At 40.7% G+C, this 20,052-nt stretch overlaps 1 protein-coding gene and 1 pseudogene across 1 annotated transcript; one reads left to right on the top strand and one right to left on the bottom strand.

Annotated features, from left to right (window-relative positions):
* Positions 1 to 1,176: 1,176 nt before the first annotated feature.
* On the bottom strand, positions 1,177 to 16,367 carry LOC102841296 (decorin-like). The gene is made up of 2 exons (XM_006873703.1): positions 16,307 to 16,367; positions 1,177 to 1,727 (listed from the first exon to the last, which is right to left on the bottom strand). The coding sequence occupies exons 1-2, from the start codon at positions 16,365 to 16,367 to the stop codon at positions 1,177 to 1,179; spliced, it is 612 nt and encodes a 203-aa protein (XP_006873765.1).
* Positions 16,368 to 17,307: 940 nt separating this feature from the next.
* Positions 17,308 to 19,076, top strand: LOC102840912 (annotated as a pseudogene).
* Positions 19,077 to 20,052: the final 976 nt, after the last annotated feature.

Below are 20,052 nucleotides of genomic sequence, written 5' to 3'. Positions count from 1 at the left end.
GTTACTTGGCTCAAAATTGGGTCGTGAGAGTAAATTCCATTCCAGACCTGCAGAGTGATCAAAGGCCATAGCCTTGGGTTCCTCCAGCCTCTTTCTGACCAGTAAGCCCAGTTTTTTTACATTTTGTCTTACTCTCTCTGAGACCTTCTAATGAGATCCTTTTAGAGTAGAAGGTATTGGCACCTGGGCACCATCTAGTGACTAATCACCTCCCCCATTGGTCTATTGGATTAGTTGATTCCAGACATCTTCAGTTTTCATAACTCTTCTTTCATGAAACTGATTTTGAAGTTCCCTCTCAACCTTGTTTTCAAATTTTTGTATATTTTCTTTCCCTGAGTTGTTTCATAATAGTAGCTCATTTCTTGTACTCTGCTTTAATATGGTGTTTGTCAAAGGTTTCACATCCAACTGAAGTTGTAGCCTTCCTTTGCTTTGGATGAAGAAAAAGATTTGGTACATAAATCTTTTTAAATTCAAGCAAAACAAACAAAGCACAAACATGAAAAGAATATCAAATGCCTCCCTGAATTAAAAAGGTTTCAGTCTCTGTACCTGTAAAGTTGGGAGGTGCCCTGCTGTTTGACCTTAGAGGAGGTTGCTCAGAAGAAAGAGAACTAACTATAGTAGTTGAGAGGCAAGTGAGAGGTACGGCCAGCTGGAGAGGAACCAATGAAAAGCTGCAGAGAAGGCTTTTGGCTGAGTAAAAAAGCAATCTGACCTCGATGTGCTATACAGAAGTCTTTGACTGTGCTGTGCAGTTACATGCTTGGTGTACAAGTCTCCATTGTTAGTCAAGTGTCAACATGACCAAGATCAAGGTCAAACAGGAGATTTACAAAATGGGTTGGATAAAAGAAAAATGGTGGTGTGCCTAGATAAAATAAAGAAAAAAAGCCAACTTTAAATTATTGTGTATAAGAAAATGTGGCTATTAATTTTCACAAGGACGGTAACTTTTGGGGGGGGCAGGCAATTAATTTTATTGTAGGCACTTTATTTAAACTGCATATATAGCTTTATGCATAATAAATCATGTGAGGAAAAACATCCATATTGCAGTTAGGTTTCCAGAATTTAGGTTTCCAGAATGTAGCTTTCATTATTTTTTGTTTTGTTTAGCAATGCCATTAATGGGATTTTGCCAGGTTATAAAAATGAGGACTTTCTAAGGAGTTATTTGTAGTTTCCAAGATGAATGGCAGAGCGCACATAGACACATCGGAAAGTGGAGGGCTGGATCTCCCAGTACTGGACAGGGTTGCTAAAAAGGCTCACACTGGAGTAAGAAGCTTTCTTGGTGTTGTATCCAGGTGGACAGAAGTCATTAGGTCCAACTGCAGCGATATTGTTGTTATGAAGATAGACAACCTGGATATACTTATGTTCTGCCATTCCACCAGGCACTTTGATAAGCTTGTTGTTGTCCAAGTGGAGTTCTCTCAAATGAGGTGTGTTGGCCAGAGAACCATTATCCACAACAGAGATGCTGTTGAAACTCAATCCCAATTTAGCCAGATTATTCAGTCCTTTCAGGCTTGCTGCATCAATTTTGGAGATTTTGTTGCCATCAAGATGTAACTCAGTAAGGGAAGCAGGAAGACCTTGAGGGATGGTGGTTATATTAGTGTCAGCAATACGGATATAGGAGAGCTTCTTCATTCCTTGGAAGGCTCCATTTTCAATTCCCAGGCTCTTCAGTGGGTTGGTGCCTAGTTCCCACAGGTCTTCAGCACACAGTCACTCTCCCTTTCTGGATCTAAAGTCTCCAGCTGCTCCATCACTCTACATCTCATCTCTGCCTCCATTTCAGGCATCACTGCTTCTCTGGGTAGGGTCCTGCTCTCTGCTCTTCTCCCTTGATGGTTCTAGGGACCTCCGCTCCTAGACTGAAAAGTTAATCACTCCCCTCCTTGCTATAAAATGTCTATCTTTACATTTCCAACCCTCACAATCAGTCCTGATAACAATTATTCAATATTTTATCACAAGAAACCTGTCTGCATTTCATTGCATCAACCCCACCTAGACAGATTGAATACTACTCACTGGAGATTCTGCCTTCCTCCAGGCCCTCTGGATCTAGGTTCCCTCTTGAAAGCTTGTAAGCCAGTCACTTCTTGCCTTTGTAGCCCCCCACCCCCCATTTTGGGTAGCCAATGTCCAAGTTGCCCATCCCTGTCTATTCTGTGTGTGGAGGGGGTGGGATTGATTCTTGCTATAAGGACTTGTTCCCTCTTTTGAGCTACTGCTTCCATAGGTATAGGTCAAGTTCATCAAATTGTATGAGAATACTTTTTTTTTTTTTTCCTCTTCTTTTTACTTCTGGTTGAGCTCTGATCATCCAGTCACTGAAGCCAGGATAAGTGGGTATTATCTGCAAGTGTAGGTGTTCTTCTTATCAGCTGGACGCTTCACTCTCCACTCTAGTCCTCTGTGACTATGTCACTGACTCTGGGCCCAAGAGTCCCCAGGTCTTGCCACACTGCTGGCCAACCAGGTCTTCACCTGGGTTCACAGAAGTCTATTGAACATTGTAGGGCTTAGCTCACCACTTCATTTCTGTTTTTCCTTCAATTCCCCTTATCGGTGTTATGCGTGGTCACCAATCACAGCATGTATTCCCACTGAGTCTTAGTCTTGGAAGGGGGTTTGCACTGAGGGGACCTGACCACTTGTCTTGATGTTTCCTGGGCAAGCTTGTTGCTTGTTCTTGTAGTAAAAGTCGGTCTGCCTATGTTGTTTTATATTTTTCCTGTAGGTCTTTCTTTCAAGAAGTATCTTTTGTTCTTCTAGCCACTCCAGGTTGGTCTGCTTGAAGGACGGTAACTTTTAAGATCAAATTCAAGCATGAAATTCACCAAATGTTGACAGTTCAAAAAAATTTGTCATTCAGTAGTCTACATACTAAACAGTAAACATATTCAAACAGCAGCATTTTGGTAATAAGCTCTATGCCCCAGTTGAGCAAAGCATTAGAGAAGTTAGTCTAGCAATACCTAAGTTCTGAACTGATATACTCAGTTTTCATTTGGAGCACAGATTTATCTCAATGTTTGCTGAGTCTCCCAAAAAGCCCAAACCAGTTACCGCTGAGTTGGTTCTGACTTATTGCAACCCTTTGTTTACAGAGTAGAACTGTGGCTATGACTTGTTGGAAGCAGATTGTCATGCCTTTTCTTCTGAGATGCCTCTGGGTGGATTCGAACTGCCAGCCTTTCAAGTCCTAGTTGAATATTTAATTAACCTTTTATACCACCCAGACCCAGAAGTTCATCAATAATCTGCCAGATATTAGATGATGGTCACAAAATTAATGCATTTTATCTGTGGTAATATTTTATTTCTGACTGTACTTAGTAGAACAAGCAAGGTGCTTGCTGGTTAGTGATAGAATTATTTTTAAGGGAAATCTTAAAAGGCTTTTCATGCCCGTAGTGATCTTCTAGAGGTTTTTTACATGGGTTGCCATGCTCTGTACAATGAGCCGTTGCAATTTTGAACAACAGTTAATTTGATTAGAGGTGGCACCTCACCGGAGGGAAGTCAATTTGTAAGTTAATCTATGGTCCCTGAGGTCACAAAAGAGCTGTTGTACTCAAAAGGGAGATCCATATTCTTCAGTGATTGGCTTAATCAGTCAGATGTCTTGTTGCTTTTGAATTTAAGATGCATAGAGTCAGCAGTTGGAAGCAGGCTAGAAGCTGAAAGACACACAAGGGGACAGGAGGCACGAGGCACAGAAGACACAAGGTAGAGAGGAGAGCAGCAAGATAGGAACAGCAGATATCAAAGAAGCAGACGAATTAGGAGCAGATGCTTGCTACTGCTGTTGTGGCAACAGCACAACCAGGTCCTGATAACCTTTCCCTCTTCTAAGCAGTGCGCTGTGTCTGTGAGGCCAGCTGGGTAGTGGCTGGGCTCCCCATCCTCCTTTCCTTTCTCTTCTTCATTCCATTATTGCCCTGACACTAAGGTAATCAACCCATAGCTTTTTCACAGAAGCCAGGTTATTAACCAAAGTCTTTGTTGAACTGCTTGGTCCTTATGAGTTGCTCTTCCTGTTATCGAGTGAGCCTGGTAATTGTCAGTTCTGAGCTAGAACACACACAATTGGGGGTGGAATTGGGTTGTCTGACGAGTAACACAACCAAGAAAAATACTAGAGCGAGTTATTGTTGTTCTTGTTAAATGTCATTGAGTCAGTTCCAACTCCAAGGAGTAGCTGGTGGGTTTAAACCACTAACCTTGCAGTTAGCTATCCAGTTCTTATCCTACAAGGCTAGATGAGGATTCTTTAGAGGGGGTAGTATAAATTCCATAAAGTTGAAGGATATGTCTTAGAATTTATAATACTACATTAATTTTCAAATTTCAGATTGTATGAACAAAGGTCCATTTAACAAAGATTACTGATTATGACAGTAGCCAAAATTTTGTCATTTTGATTATGTAATTTTAACATTCATTAGTCCTCCCTCCCCCATGTAAGTAATTTTGCTATAAATCGGGTAAAGTGTTATCAGAAGCAGTGAAGATTACTAAGAAATAGAAGACCTATACAACCAAACTCTTCCCACAGATTGAGGAGTTTTAAGACACTCAACTTGTAAAATGTATTTTAAACTTTTGTTATTTTTTATGCATATTAATTTAAAAAGAGAATATAATGTAAAATATCTCTGAAAGTTCAATTATCCAGTGGTAACTACCATTAGTACATTTTGGTCAACATTCAACCATTTCCAGAGGCAGCATACGATCAAGAACCAACAGTACTGAAGGAAGACATTCACGCTGCACGGAAGGCATTGGTGAAAAACAAGGTTCCAGTGGTTGATGGATACAAATTGAGAATACTTCAACAAATGGATGTAACTCTGGAAGTGCTTACTCATGAATGTCAAGTAATTTGGATGGCAGCTCTCTGGCCAACTGACTGGATTAGATCTGTATTTGTGCCCATTCCAACAAAGGCAATCAAACAATGTGGAAATTACTGAACAATATCACTAATATAACTTACGAGCAAATTTTGCTGCAGATAATTCAGAAATGACTGCTATCAAAAGTCAACAGAGAACTTCCAAAAGGTTCAACTTTGATTCAGAAGAGAACGGTAGTACAAAGAATAATTAGTGTTGAGGTCAGGTGGATTTTAGCTGAAAGTAGAGAATTTTAGAAAGATGTTTGCTTGTGTTTTATCAAATGCAGATGCATTTGACTATGTAGATTGTAACAAATCTTGGATAGCATTATGAAAAATGAGACTTCCAGAACACTTAATTATACTAATGTGAAATAGTTGTTTGAACAGAACAAAGGAATACTGCAAAGTTCAAAATTGAACATGGTGTATGGCAGCATTGTATCTTGATTCAATCTGTATGCTGAACAAGTAATTCAAGAAGCCAGATTGTATGAAGAAGTACATGGCATCAGGTTTGAAAGAAAACTCATTAATAACCTGTAACATGCAAATAACACAACCTTGACTGCTGACCGTGAAGGTGATCTGAAGAACTTACTGATGAAAGCCAAAGACTATCACCTTCCATATAAATTATATCAGCACATAAAGGAAATGAAAATACTTAAGCCTTAGCCATAAACAACATAATAGCGGACAAATAAATTGAAGGTATTGAGGACTTCATTCTACTTGCATCGCCAATCAATGCCCATGGAAGCAATTATGAAGAAATGAAACAACATACTACATTTGGTAGATATGCTGCAAAACACTCTTTAAAATCATAAAAAAAGTGCACCTGATCCAACTCATTCTCTTTTCAGTGATTTCATATGCATGTGAAATCTGGAAAATGTAAAAAGAAGACAGAAGAAGAATAAAGCCTTATAATTCTTGGTATTGGCAAAGAGTATTGAATATACAATGAACAGCCTGGAAGAATGGTGGAGTACTGGTGTGGCACTGTAGGATAAGCACTGGGCTACCAACTGCAAAGCTGGTGGTTCATACCCACCAGCCATTCCTTGGAAACCCTATACAAGAGGGTTGCTATGTGTAGGGTTTCCAAGGAACTGACTCTACCAGCAAAAGAAACACCCTGAAGAATGAACTAATCTGTCTTAAACCTATTGTCTTCTAGGTAGCTTTGACTTGAGTGACCCTTAAGGATAGAATAGAACTGGCCCATGGGGTTTCTAAAGCTGTAATGGTGTGGCACTGTAGGATAAGTACTGAACTGTGAATTGCAAAGTTGGTGGTTCACACACACCAGCTGCTCCTCGGAAAACCTATAAGGGTTTCTATGAGTCAGAACCAACTTGACAGCTCTTAACAACAACATTCTTTATGGAAGCAGACCAGGTAGGTGCTTACTCATTGAGCCACTAAGCTAAAACCAAACCCACTGCCATCACCTCAATTCTGCTCATAATAACAACCCTGTTTAGGGTTTCAGAGGCGGTAAATCTTGACGGGAACAGACAGCTTTTTCTTTCTCCCTCGGAGCAGCTGGTAAGTTACAGTTGCCCACTTTGAAGTTAGTAGCCCAGTGCGAGACCCACAGTGTCACAAGTACCAGGACTCCTTAAATCAACTTTAGAAGAAATAAATCTGGAATGCTCCTTAGAAGCAAGGATGGTGAAATGTCTTGCTTACTTTGGATACATCATAAGTAAAGACCAGTCCCCTGAGAAGGACCTCATGCTTTGGTAAAAGTAGAGATCAGTAATAATGAAGAAAACCCTAAATAATATAGATTAATTCAAAAGCCATAACAATGGACTCAAATGTATCAAAGATTATGAAGATGGTGTGGTACCAAGCAATATTTCAATGGCACTTAACAACAACAAAGGTTGCCACAATTGACGCTCAGGGAAACAGCAGTTAAAGCAATCGGTTTATTGCATTAGGCAAATCTGGTGTACAAGTCCTCTTTAAAGTGTTCAAGAGCGAAGATACCAGTTTGAAGACTAAGGTGCACATGACCCAAGCCATGGTATTTTCAATTATGTTATATGCATGTGAAAGCTGGACAATGAATAAGAAAGATTTTTAGAAGAATTGATGCATATGAATTACGGTGTTGGAGAAGAATATTAAAAATAAAAATAGGGAAATAAGACCCAATATATCCAGACTACACTCCCAGCTAAGGTTACTCAAGGTATAAGTAGATTTGTGTTATCTTTCAGTAACCCAGAAATTGATTGGAACTTAATCCAACAGCATTTTAGGAGGTTGTGGAACAATATACACTTGTCTGTGGATATTCATCAGCTACATGCTCAAATTTATGATATAAGTAATTCTCAAAGTGAACACTGAGTGGCTACTAATTTGCTACCCCTGCTAGAGAGTAAGATCCCCTAAGAACTTGATTGAACCTCAGCATAGTGATCCTGCTTGGTCACCTTAGAGCAGGTGGTGGGCCGGCAACGTCTGGCGCATGGGGTCCCCAGCTGATCTCCTCCCTCCCTGCCTTCCTCGGATGGCGGCTGTTTATGCTGGACGTGTGGCCAGAGACGGGTAAGGATCACGTGGAACCTCGGCTACTTAAAACAGAGCCATTGCCATGCTGCAATGAGTCTCAATGACTGGTAAGACTGAGGAATTCGCACTGACCACCTAAGACAGGCAGCGTCCCTTAAACAATCAATAAATAAGGAGGATTCAGATGCAGACAGTGCAGACCCGGTCAGGAGGCCAAGCCCCTGTGGGCCCAAGCGTTGTTGACCGTCCAAACCATAGGCTCTGAGGATCAGACTTTAGCTACCTAGTAGACAGAGCAAACTGTCCCTCATCTGATTATTCAGTAATGCTTGTTAGTAATCTCATACATGAGCCCTGGATATCCACAGACAAATGTAAAAACCTTCCCTAAAAGCCGAGACTGTAAATTCCAAAAAGGCAAGTCCGCCCCCATCCAAAAAAAAAAAGCTAAAGAGGATAGAGAGAAACACTGTAAACTGATGATATATGGAGGGGATAATAATCAATGTAATGAAACAAGCTATATGAATGGTTGAATGTGAAGCTGATGATGTGCCCTGTAAACTTTCACTCAATGCAAAATAAAAACATTTAATTAAAAAAATAATAAAAATAAAATAAATAAAAATAACCATGGACTGACAAAAGGACAAACAAATCTGTTTTGAAGAAGTACAGTCAAACTACTCCTTTGAAGCCAGGATAGTGAGACTCTGTGTCTCATACTTAGGACATATTATCAGGAGGTACCAATCCCTGAAGAAGGATATTATGTTTGGTAGAGGCAAGGATCAAGGAAAAAGATCTCCAATGAGATCGATTGGCACAGTGACAGCTGCAACAAGCTCAAGTGTAACAGCAGTTTTGAGCATGGTGTAGCACCCAGCCAAGTTTTGTTCAGTTGTGCATAGTGATCACTATGAATCAGAACTGACCTAACAACAGTGTGTGTGAGTGTGTGTGTACGGATTTACCACAAACGCAGCAGTAAGCTCCCACAGAACAATACATTAATTTTCAAAACTGTCATCCATATAATTTTTCAAAAATTTATCATACATCAGTATTTTATCCATTAATATGAAGCTTTGCCTTTTGAAAGCATTCATCCTGAAATAATTTAATAGTTCTTGTATATGCGACCGATATTAACAGAAGTAACTTAATACATTGTACTGAAAATGAAATTTACCACTAAGAAAAGTAACTTACAATTTAAGAAGGGACTTCAAAAATGTTTGTGGAAAAATTCCATCATCTTTTAATTCCATTTTGACACGAACTTTTTGAAATCCCTCATATGTAATCTATATGTAACAAGGGGTTCATATGTTTTGTTTTGTTTTGTTGTTATTTTAAGTTTTTATTGTGAATTGAGTGAAAGTTTTTGGGCAGATCATCAGTTTTACATTCAACAAATCATATACTTTGTTTCATTGTTGTTAAGTGCCGTGGAATTGGTTTCAACTCGTAGCGACCCTGTAAATCCTGTACAGGATTTCTGAGGCTGTAAGTCTTTACTGGAGCAGAAAGCCTCATCTTTCTCCCACAGAACAACTGGTGGTTTCGAATTGCTGACCTTGTGGTTCACAGCCCGATTCATAACCACTACGCTATCAGAACTCCTTTACAATGATTATAATTCCCTCCATGTACCATCAGTTAACAGTATTTCTCTCTATTCATTTTAGCTTTTTTTTTTTTAAAAAAAAACACTCAATCATATATAATAATTTAAACCACCAAAGGGCACATTCTGCAAATCTGCTTTCCAGCCACCAGTTCTCAGTCTCTCTCTTTCTATAAATCTGGAGTCCTCAGCTGCTCCTTCTCTCCATGCCCCCATCTCTGCCTCCAAAAGTATAGCCACTTTTCTGGATAAGGTCCTGCATTTCACTTGTACTCTTCTCCCTTGATGGTCCTAGGGTCCTCTGTTTCTGGACTGTAAGATTAACTACTCACCCATTTTTGTTACAAAACTTCTACCTTTATAATTGTGACAGTCACAATTAGTCATGATACCAATTACTATTGAATCATAGGAATCTTATCCGCATGTCTTTTTACCAGCCCCATCTAGACAACATGAAAATTATTCAGTGGGGACTCTATCTTTACTCACACACTCCTAAACTCCCTCTTGAAACCTTGTAAGCCAGTCGCTTGGTGCCTTTATCACCCCATCATGTTAAGTAGCCAGTGTCTAAGTTGCCCGTCCCTAACAACTGTTTGCAGTGAAATCCACACTAGGGTGTTCAGAGTTGACATCTCTTCCAGAACAGCTTTTACTATGAGAGCAAAATCTGTCTCCTTGGTAAATCCATGATCAAGCTAAATCCTTTTCTGATGGCACAGTGGACGGAAACATGAGAGTCACCAGAAGAGATCTAGCTGCCTTCTTTTCACTGTCTGAACTTCAAGATGTCACTAAAATGTTAAAGGGCAGAATTTGAAACTGTACGGCCTTTGGACTCAAGTCACTTTGTGAACTGTTTGTCATTGTTTTTGTTGTAAGTAAGCTGCATCATTTTAAAAAAAAGTCAATTATACAAATCTTTTTCATATTTTGATTGATTTTCCTAGCTTGTGTTGGATTTACTTGGATTGGACAAACCCTGGGGTAGAAACCCTCAGGATTTCAACTGTTGTGGGTTGCACGTAGGCCCTAAATATGGGAAATCCCTCTTTTTTCTTGAAGAAGTGAGAGCAAAGTACACCCGAAAGCACACATCTGTGGTCACAGAGGTTCTTCTATGGGGCCTCCAACCTAAGGGCACACAGCTCATGGGCCAGGGCTGGACCTCACATGATTATCTCCTGTTTTTTGAGCCTGGTTTCTTGGACCTGGTCAGTGACATGTCAGTACCATTTAGTTCTTGATGGGTAAGCCTGTACTCAAGAAGCAGTGAACTCTTGCCCAGGACACAAGTGTATCAGCTAGTTACCATTGAAATGGCCACCAGGACCCTGAGTGTGTGTCCCAAATTGGTCTTGTTTCCCATTCAGTGCCCCAACTGATGGGGTGAAGCTGCAGTTCGCAAGGTCATGTATCTGAGAAGTTGAACTCCATGGAAACGATTCCAGGAGAAAGAGCTACATTGGGACACCATCATATTGAGGCTCCATTTACTGGCTCATTTTTTCTTTTTAAGTAATATTTTACTGTGTTTTAGGTGAAACTTTACACAGCAAATTAGATTACCTATTAACAGTTTTGGAGCCCTGATGTGGTTCTGTAGGATAAGCACTTGACTGCTAACTATGAGGTTGACAGTTCAAACCCACCAACTGCTTCTTGGAAATCCTATACAGGGTTGCTATGAGTCAGAACTGATTTGACAGCACTTAACAACAATTACTAATTTTTATACAACTTGTTCCATTCAACTTTTACAATGTGTTAGCATTTTCATTGTTTCTACTCTGTTCATTAGGTTTCCATTGATCTAGTCTTTCTTCCTCTCCTTGCCTTCTCTTTGCTTTTGGGTAAATGTTGACTCTTTGGTCTCATGTAGTTAATTGTTTAAGGAAGCACATTACTCTTGGCATCTCTGATGATTGTATAAACTAATCTACTATTTGCTTTACAGGAATAGCTTCAAACCCAAATTCAAAGGTTATCTTAGTATGATAGTCTTAGGGATTCTTCTAGTCTCTGTTAGTCCAGTAAGTCTGGTCTGCTTTAGGAATCTGAGTTTTGTCCTACATTTTTCTCTCATTTTATCTGGAACTTTGTATTGTGACTCTGGTCAGAATCATCTGTAGTGGTAGCCAGGTCCATCTAGTTTTTGTGGTCACCATGACCAAATAGGATTCATTTTAGGAATGCAGGGATGGTTCAACAATCAAAAATCAATCATTGTTGTTAAGTGTCATCGAATTGGTTTTGATCCATAGTGACCCTGTACATGAGATAATTTGAAAATACCATAGCTTGGGTCAGGTGCACCTTAGTCCTCAGACTTATATCTTTGCTCTTGAGCACTTCAAAGAGGTCTTGTGCAGCAAAAAGATGGAAACAGCTTAAATGCCCATCAGTGGAACAATGGATAAACAAACTTTGGTTCATACACACAACAGAATACTACGCAACATTGAAGAAGAATGATGAATGCTCAAAACATCTCATAAAATGGATGAACCTGGAGCACATTATGCTGAAGAATAATGAAGATAGGTGAAGACTCAGGAAGGTATGCAAGGGCTAAAGGGGTTAGAGGTAAACAGTGATGTAGACATAACCTTGAAACAACACTGCTCTGCAGAAAGATCCATGGATAGGGACACAAGCTGAATGGGTGTGGGAGGAAGAGAGGACATTTACCCACCCACAAATAGTTTGGAAGAGAATATTTGTACATGGTATTTACCCTTCCTGCAAACACAACTATAAATGTGGTGAAGCATACAGTGGGCAAAATGAGGTAAACTTCTTAGATATGATCAGATATCTTAAGACAATGAGCTGCCAGACCTGGGGACTTGTCTCAGGGGACACCATGGTAAATTGGCATAACATAGTCCACAAAGACTTTAGTGAGTAGCATCTGGGATCTTAAAAACTCATGAGAGACCTTCTAAATTGCAGCTATTTAACTCTCCATGTGCAGAAGAACGAAGAATAATGAAAACTGAAGATGCCTGCAATCATTTAGTCTAACAGATGAATGGAACATGTGAACATCATTCTCTAAGACTTTGAGACCAGAGAACTAGATGGTGCCCAACTACCATGATCAACTTCTCTGCAAGAGGTCATATTAGGAGGTCCCTGATAAAGCAGCAGAAACTAGGGAACAAAACTCAAAATTATTTTTAAAAAAACCACACACACACACATGCAAAAAAAACCACAACAGGCTTATTGGTCAGAAAGAGACTGGAGGAGCCTGAAACAATGGTACTCAACCACCCTTCAGGTCTGGGAAGGAACTCACCCTTGTGGCCCAATTTTCAGTCAAGCAGTAGATAGGTGTTTAGGGGGACAACAACATGGAATGGCAAAGCAATCAAAATCAATAGGGCAACATTTATTTAAGGACAAAGTTGAGAAGGGATAGGAAGGGGGGTAGAATGGAAATAGGAAACCACAGGGAAGAGGTGGGATAAGTGTTATTGCATGGAGGGGATTGCAAGCATTGAGTTGAAACAGTGTATGATTTGTTGACTGTAAAACTGATGATCTTGTCTGTGAATCCTCACTCAACTCAAAATAAAAAGTTCAGACAAAACAGATAATGGAAGAACTTCGGCAAACTGGTCAACTAGGCAGATACATTACATGGACCCTATAACAAAGATACAAAGGAACAAATGAAAAAGATACTCATGAAAATTCTGGAACTGGGAACTTCAGAGGAAGTGGATTGAGTGCTTGCTGGGAGGAAAAGCTGAGCAAGGATGGTGACAAACAGGGACTGACTGGTAAATGGTGAGCCAGACATGGCTTGACCCATCTTCAACTTTGAGCAAATTTGGCAACAGAAGGTGGCCTGCCAGAGTAGATTCTCACAGTTCGTGGGAAAAGTGCGATTCCTTCTTCTCTATGCTCCCCAGGTGACCAGAGGTGTGCCAGCTCCCATCCTCATCCACTCCCAGAGCAGATCCTGTTCTTGGGGAGGTCAGAGCCACATGGTTGGGAGCCACACCAGTGTGAGCAGGTGCTGGTTGGGCTGCTTTAGTGCTTGGATTCAGATGGGCTCATCTCCAAACCAACAGAACCCAGAGTCACTAGACCAACGCTTAACCAGCTGCACTGTGGTCCTAACATATGCTGAAACCAGTTTAATCAAGGTCCTCCACACATTACTTGGAGAACACCAAGACCAATAGGAACTTTATCTATGTCCAGGAACTCTTGTTGTCACCCCCACTGCCCCCCACCCCAATACCCACCTTTGGACCTCTTCTGCTTGCAGGGACCCTCCAGGTTTTGCTCCTCTTTGTGTCTGACAGCTTTATTTTTTCCTTTTGCTTAATTGTTTTTATTTATTCTTTCTCTTCCTCCTCTTTCCATTCCCTTGAATTCTGTCCTTTTATCTCTGCTTTTGTTTTTCCTTTACTTCTATTCCTCATTTCCTCATTTCCCCTCTTTTGTCTTTTTTCTCCCTTTTGATCTTTCATTATCATTCTCTACTGTCTCTTTTCACCTCACTCTCCCTGGTTTTTCTAAGTGGATTTTAAATTTCTTCCTTTTATTTTCTCTTCTATAGATTCATTTTCCTGTCCTTCTTTTGGTTTTATAATCTTTTTTTTTAAAGTTGATGCCTGTTTTTATTTCCTTTTTCTCTTTATTGTTTGTTCTGTTTTGTTTTCTCATGTGTGTCTGGGAGGGTTGTTCTCTTTCCCATCTAATATGTGACAGCAATCAGGCCCAGAGAGCCCAGTTACAATCAAACTCTCTGCAGCTCCACCCATTGAGCTAGAGCCAACACCATCTCCTATACCAGCTGATCAATGACGGACAGCAGCCAAAACCAGTCACACCTACCCTAAACTGACCTGCCTGAACAGTGAACAAGAAGTTCCATTCTCTAACTACACCCACAGGAGACAGTTGGTGAGAACCTAAGAACACATCAACATACAATCACAAAGGAAATGTTGGTGAGTGCTGTAGAGTCAGATTCTGACCCACAGTGCTCTGTATAGGGTTTCCAAGGAGCAGCTGGTGAGCTTGAACAGCAGGCCTCCTGGTTCAAGCAGACTTTGCAATCCAGTGCATAAGCCAATGGTGTCACACCAGTATCTTAGAGAACACACAATTTTAGCTCACATGAGAAACAAGCAAAAATGATTTAAACAAATGACCAAGATGCAGAAATAGAACACATTTCTGAGGAAGAAAAGGAAATGGAACTAACTGAAAAATAATTCAAAGGAATGATACCTGGATACCTTCAAAGGATTGACAGAAAGATTGAAGAAAGCAAAGAGAGCACACACACACACACACACAAACTTAAAAATTCAGGAAAACACCTGCAAGAATGAACAAACAAATTAAATGCAAATTTTGAAACAATACCAAACCTGCTATTAGAAATCCAGAAGATCAATAACTAAGATTTCAGAAATGGATGACACATTGAAAGGGCAAAGGAGTAGATTCAAAGTAATGGAAACCTGGATTAGTGACTTTGAAAATAAATCTCTCACTACTAGTACATTAGAAGAATAATCAGAGAAAAAAAACACCTGAAGAAAGCCTAAATTACATTGGACACTATGAACACTAAAAAGCCTAGGGAAAAAAATTTCAAAGAGTTGCTGGAAGAAAATTTCCCTAACATCATGAAACATAAGATGATAGGCATACAGGGAAAATAGCAAAATCCAAACAAGATAGATCCCAAAAGAAATCTACCAACCACATCATAACCAAACTTTCTAAAACCAAAGTCAGGGAAAGAATCCTGACAGCAACACAGGAAAACCTATTAATAGGTTGCGAAAGTGGGATCAGGAGCTTTTGGACTAGTATAGGCTTGATGGACAGCCCTGGTGGTGCTGTAGGCTAGACACTGGACTACTAAACACCAGGTCAGCATTTCAAACAGATTGTGGGAGAAAGAAAAGGTTTTCTGCTGCCATAAATATTTATAGTTTTAGAACCGCTAGACATAGTTGCTGTGATTCACAAGTGGCTCTGTTCCAGTTAAGGTTTTATAAGGCTTGATATGGGGGCAGGGAGTGACACAGAAAGGTAGATTGATTTGAAACATTTTGAAGAATTTGTAGGACTAGTTGAAGGATTAGATGTTGAGCAGATAAAGAGGAAATCAAGAATGACTCAGATACACATTTTTTGGGTTTGTAAGGGTAAATCACATATTTTTGCTTTGTTCATTTGTGAAATATAAGATAGAAGTGGGAGGCCACAGGAGGAAGTTGGATAAATGCTGTTGTAGGGAGGGGACTATAATCTTTGAGATAAAGCAAGGTGTATTTTTTGTTGACTGTAGAGCTGATGGTCATGTCTGCAAACCCTCACCTGATTCACACAGAAAAAAAACCCTCAAAAAAACAGACTCACAGACATCTAAGGGAGGCAGAAACAAGACGATATACTTGGACACATTCTGTCTAATCCCTGTACAACAGAGACCCAAAACACTGAGTAAAACACATACAGATGAAAATCCTAGCGCTCAGAACATCAAATGACAGGATGGAGAATTGGATTAAACACCTTTTGGAAAGGCAGACAGAGAAAAACCATGAATCAGAGATGGAGCTGGGTCCCATGCTGTACCCGGCAGTTTTGAAACATAGAGGGCGAGAAGAAGTCAACTTCACGGAATCCTGATTGGGACAGAGACACAATATGGTAATAGTGGTATGAACAACTGCAAAGCAAGTCAGTGAAGAGGGACAAAACAGCTCACTTACAGAGACACCTGGTCATTTGGGTTGAGGGTCCACATTTGGGGACTGTAGACTCTGGACAACCCTCTCCCTCATTCCCTTCCCATCATCGAATCTTGTCAGAAACTGGATAATTGGTTGAGCCTGCCTGGAAATGTAATGGGCTCACACCAATGAACTGTGACCAGAGGAGTGCTTTCCTTCTCTGGCTTTCTCCCATAGTACTGTCCTGGTATCCAGGGATGAAGTTCTGGCTCCCACCAACCCAGTGGCTAGGGACATCCACCTAGTTTATTGCACCCACTGACAGTCACCCTCTGCACACATTCCTAAGCAAACTGAATGTATGCAGTGGGTGACTGCCGGTGGGTGCAGGAATGTACACATTCCTAAGTGTCCATGTGATTGACAGGTCTCGCTCTCAGAATTCATGACTGGCGCCTGCAGCCACCACTAGCAGAGAGGCATACATACCTGGACTGGCTGCCAGGCTCCCAGCCCCATGAGCCACATCACAGGAACATTGCTGGAACATTTTCTGATTTTTAGGATTTTATGCTTTTCTCGTTTTCTCCTCACCCTACTTTTCCTTGCTTTTTGTACCCCCTACTCTTCATTTTCACACTTTTCCTTTTTATTATTATTTTGTTCTGTTCCATCTAAGGAGAGGAGGAAATTTTTTCCCCATTAGTCAGCACTGAAACTTGTTCTCCAGCATAGAGATGCTAAAACAAATGGAAGAAATGAGGGAGGTACAAGAGATGAACCAAAAATTCAAAGGTCAGCTTGAAAAGATAAAGCCAAATATGACAACAAAATGGGCAAAGATCTGGAGTCAGAAAACCAAAAAGGAAGAACACGCTCAGCATTTCTGAAGCTGGGGAAACTGAAGAAAAAATTCAAGTCTCAATTTTCGTTATTGAAGGATTTTCTGGGAAAATTATTAAATCATGCAGAAAGCATCAAAAGAAGATGGAAGAATACACAGTCACTGTACCAAAAGGAAATAGTTGATGCTCAACCATTTCAAGAGGTAGCATATGGTCAAGAGCAAATGATACTGAAGGAAGAAGTCCAAGATGCATTGAAGGAATTGGGAAAGAACAAGGCATCAGGAATTGATGAAATGAAAATTGAAATATTTCAAGACAGTGAGGTGGCACTGGAGGCACTCACACTCATCTATGCCAAGAAATTTGGAAAACAACTATCTGACCGACTGATTGGAAGAGATCCATATTTGTGCCCATTCCAAAGAGAGGTAACCCATCGGAATGCAGAAATCATCGGACAATCTCTTTGATATCCCATGCAAGTAAAGTTTTACTAAAAGTAATACAGAAATGGCTACAATCATACATACATTGACAGAGAACTTCAGAGGTTCAAGCCAGATTCAGACAAGGCCATGCAATGAGGGATGTCATCGCTGATGTCTGATGGCTACTCACTTCAACACTATTGATCAGTGACAGATGGTGGACAGCATCTCTTTATCTTTCTTTCAGCTGCTGTCTGACCAGTAAGCAGAGACCTGACCCCATTCTCCTTTCAGTTACTGTACCCACCTGAGACAAGAGAGGAGTGGCCCAATACTGCCAAACTAGCCTCAAAGTTAGCCTTCCCACTCTGTCCACCCAGATATATCAAAGCAGAGCAAAACCAAAACTCAGGGTGGGTAGGTAAGAGTTTGACTCATTTACGGAGAGGAAGTAGAGTTGTCTGAGGGAAGCAGTGAAGTTTAAAGGTTTCTTTGAGTTGAATCAGCAGTTGTTCATTCTTGGTGCACTGTGAACTCTTGTGATAATTGGCCTACAATAGCTTTATTTGGACAATCTTGCACTTCAAGAGAGAAAATGTTGAGTTTCCTTTTCATGTGCCAAGTCTAGAGTAGCTGGCTGGAGTTCTGTTGTTTGTTGTTAAGTGCTGTCGAGTCGATTCTGACCCATAGCAACCCTGTTTAGGGTTTCCGAGGAGCAGCTGGTAAGCTTGAACCACTGACCTTGCAATTCAAACAGTCTGGTGCATTAACCCACAGCGCCACACCAGGACTCCTGTTGTTAGGTGCTGTCCTGTCAACTCTGACCCATAGTGATCCTGTATAGGGTTTCCAAGGAGCAGCTGGTGAGCTGGAACTGCTGACCTTGCAGTTCAAATGACTGCAGTCTAGTGCATTAACCCACAGTGCCACACCAGGACTCCTGTTGTTGTTAGGTGCCATCAAGTCGGTACCAACTCATAGTGACCTTATGCACAGCAGAATGAAACACTACCTGATCCTGGGCCAACCTCACTACTGTTGTCATGCTTGAGTCCATCAATGCTGCCGCTTGGCCAATCCACCTCATTGGGGGTCTTCCTCTTTTTCTCTGACCCTCCACCTTACCAAACATGATACCCTTCTCTAGCGACTGGTTCCTCCTGACAATGTGTCCAAAGTATGAAAGACGAAGTTTGGCCATTGAGGACTAAGATGTGCCTGACCATGGTATTTTCAATAGCCTCATATGCATGTGAAAGCTGGACAGTGAATAAGAAAGGACTCCTGTGGTGGTGGTAGTTACATGCCATGGAGTTGGTTCTAACTCATAGTGACCCTGTACAAGGTTTCTGAGGCTGTAAATCTTCATGGGAGCAGAAAGCCTCATCTTTCTCCCATGGAACAGCTGGTAGTTTCAAACTGCTGACCTTGCGGTTCGCAGACCAATTCGTAAGAAGGGAGTAAAAGATCATTTTACTGATGTCCAGACCTCTGTAGTTGATTGTCCTGATTTGACTAAGGAACCATTTACATTTCCTGCACAAGGCATCTGAAGTAGGAGGTGTGCTTTGTTGCCTCTTGTAAACCAAACCAAACCAAACCAAAACAAAAAAGCTTAGGCTGGGAATAAGACTGCAAAAGAAATCAAGCTGCCTGGTTGTTTCATTCATTCTCAGAGCAGGGGCAGGCCCATTTCAGTCTCTTAGATTCAATTCAGAATTTGTGCCAATTATTCAAACAGAAGTGAACACAAACCTGTGAATGGCAGCTACTTTTCCCAAGCGAACCCTGTGAATGGAGGGTGCCTGCTATAGAAATTGTGAAAAATACGATCTTGGATATGTATTACTGGCTTTTCTTCTTGCCACTGAGGTCCAACCTGGCAAGGTCATTGAGGTGAAAGTCAAAAGAAGAACTGGAAAATTTAACTTTGTAACTTGTATGAGACAGACTCTTGAAAAACATTATGGGATAAGTCTATAGAGATGGGAGTATATAAGTCCATACTTCCTTCATTAAGTAAGGAAAAATGAAGGCTTACATTATGCTTACAAAATGCATACTCATTTTACTAGTCATCATGGAAACAGTGAGCACCACCTTTATGATACGACCCCAGACACAGTGGAGATCTTCAGTACTTATTAACCTGCAAAGTGTCTCATTCTTATTGACCAACCAAAAGAAACCCATTCAGCTGGGTGAGATTAAATTATTTGATACTCATTTAGAAAAAGGTTTATTCCTTAAACTTTAAATCAAGCTCATGAATTGATACTAGTATAAAATTCAATGGAAATGATCTCACTACAAAACCTCATTTTTTAAAATAAATGTTTTATTGTGAATTAGGTGATAGTTTCCATGGGAGAACATTAGTTTTACATTCATTCTATTGTATATCGTTTCATTGCCACGGTTACAATCCCCTCCATGTATCATCAACCAACCAAAGGGTATACCCTGCAAGTCTGCCTTGCCCCCCCTCCCCCCTGCTCCGGTAGTCAACAAAAAGCCCCTCTGGATCTCAAGTCCTCAGTTGCTCCATCTCTCCACATCATCGTCTCTGCCTCCATCTCAGACATCAATGCTTCTCTGGGTAGGGTCCCACTCTCCGCTCTTCTCCATTGATGGTCCTAGGGACCTCCGCCCCTAGACTGAAAAGTTAATCGCTCCCCTCCTTGCTATGAAACATCTACCTTTACATTTCCAACCCTCACAATCAGTCCTGATAACAATTATTCATTATTGTATCACAAGAGACCCAGCTGCATCTCCTTTCATCAACCGGACCTAGACAGATTGGATACTACTCACTGGAGATTCTACCTTATTCCTCGCCCTCTGGATCTAGGTTCCCTCTTGAAAGCTTGTAAGCCAATCACTTCTTGCCTTTGTAGCCCCCCCATTTTGGGTAGCCAATGTTCAAGTTGCCCATCCCTGTCTACTCTGTGTATGG

The sequence above is a fragment of the Chrysochloris asiatica genome, unplaced genomic scaffold (genome assembly GCF_000296735.1).
Source record: "Chrysochloris asiatica unplaced genomic scaffold, ChrAsi1.0 scaffold00249, whole genome shotgun sequence".
NCBI lineage: Eukaryota > Metazoa > Chordata > Mammalia > Afrosoricida > Chrysochloridae > Chrysochloris > Chrysochloris asiatica.
Note: the sequence above shows the minus strand (reverse complement) of the source record. Positions and strands in the feature narration are given on the sequence as shown.

What these genes read in the sequence shown, in the direction of transcription:
- LOC102841296 (XM_006873703.1), bottom strand. Translation starts at nt 16,367, where the DNA reads ATGTTCCAGCAATGTTCCTGTGATGTGGCTCATGGGGCTGGGAGCCTG. An exon ending in GAGCCTGGCAGCCAGTCCAG is followed by an intron (nt 1,728 to 16,306) that starts GTATGTATGCCT and finishes TGTGTGCTGAAG; the next exon opens with ACCTGTGGGAACTAGGCACC.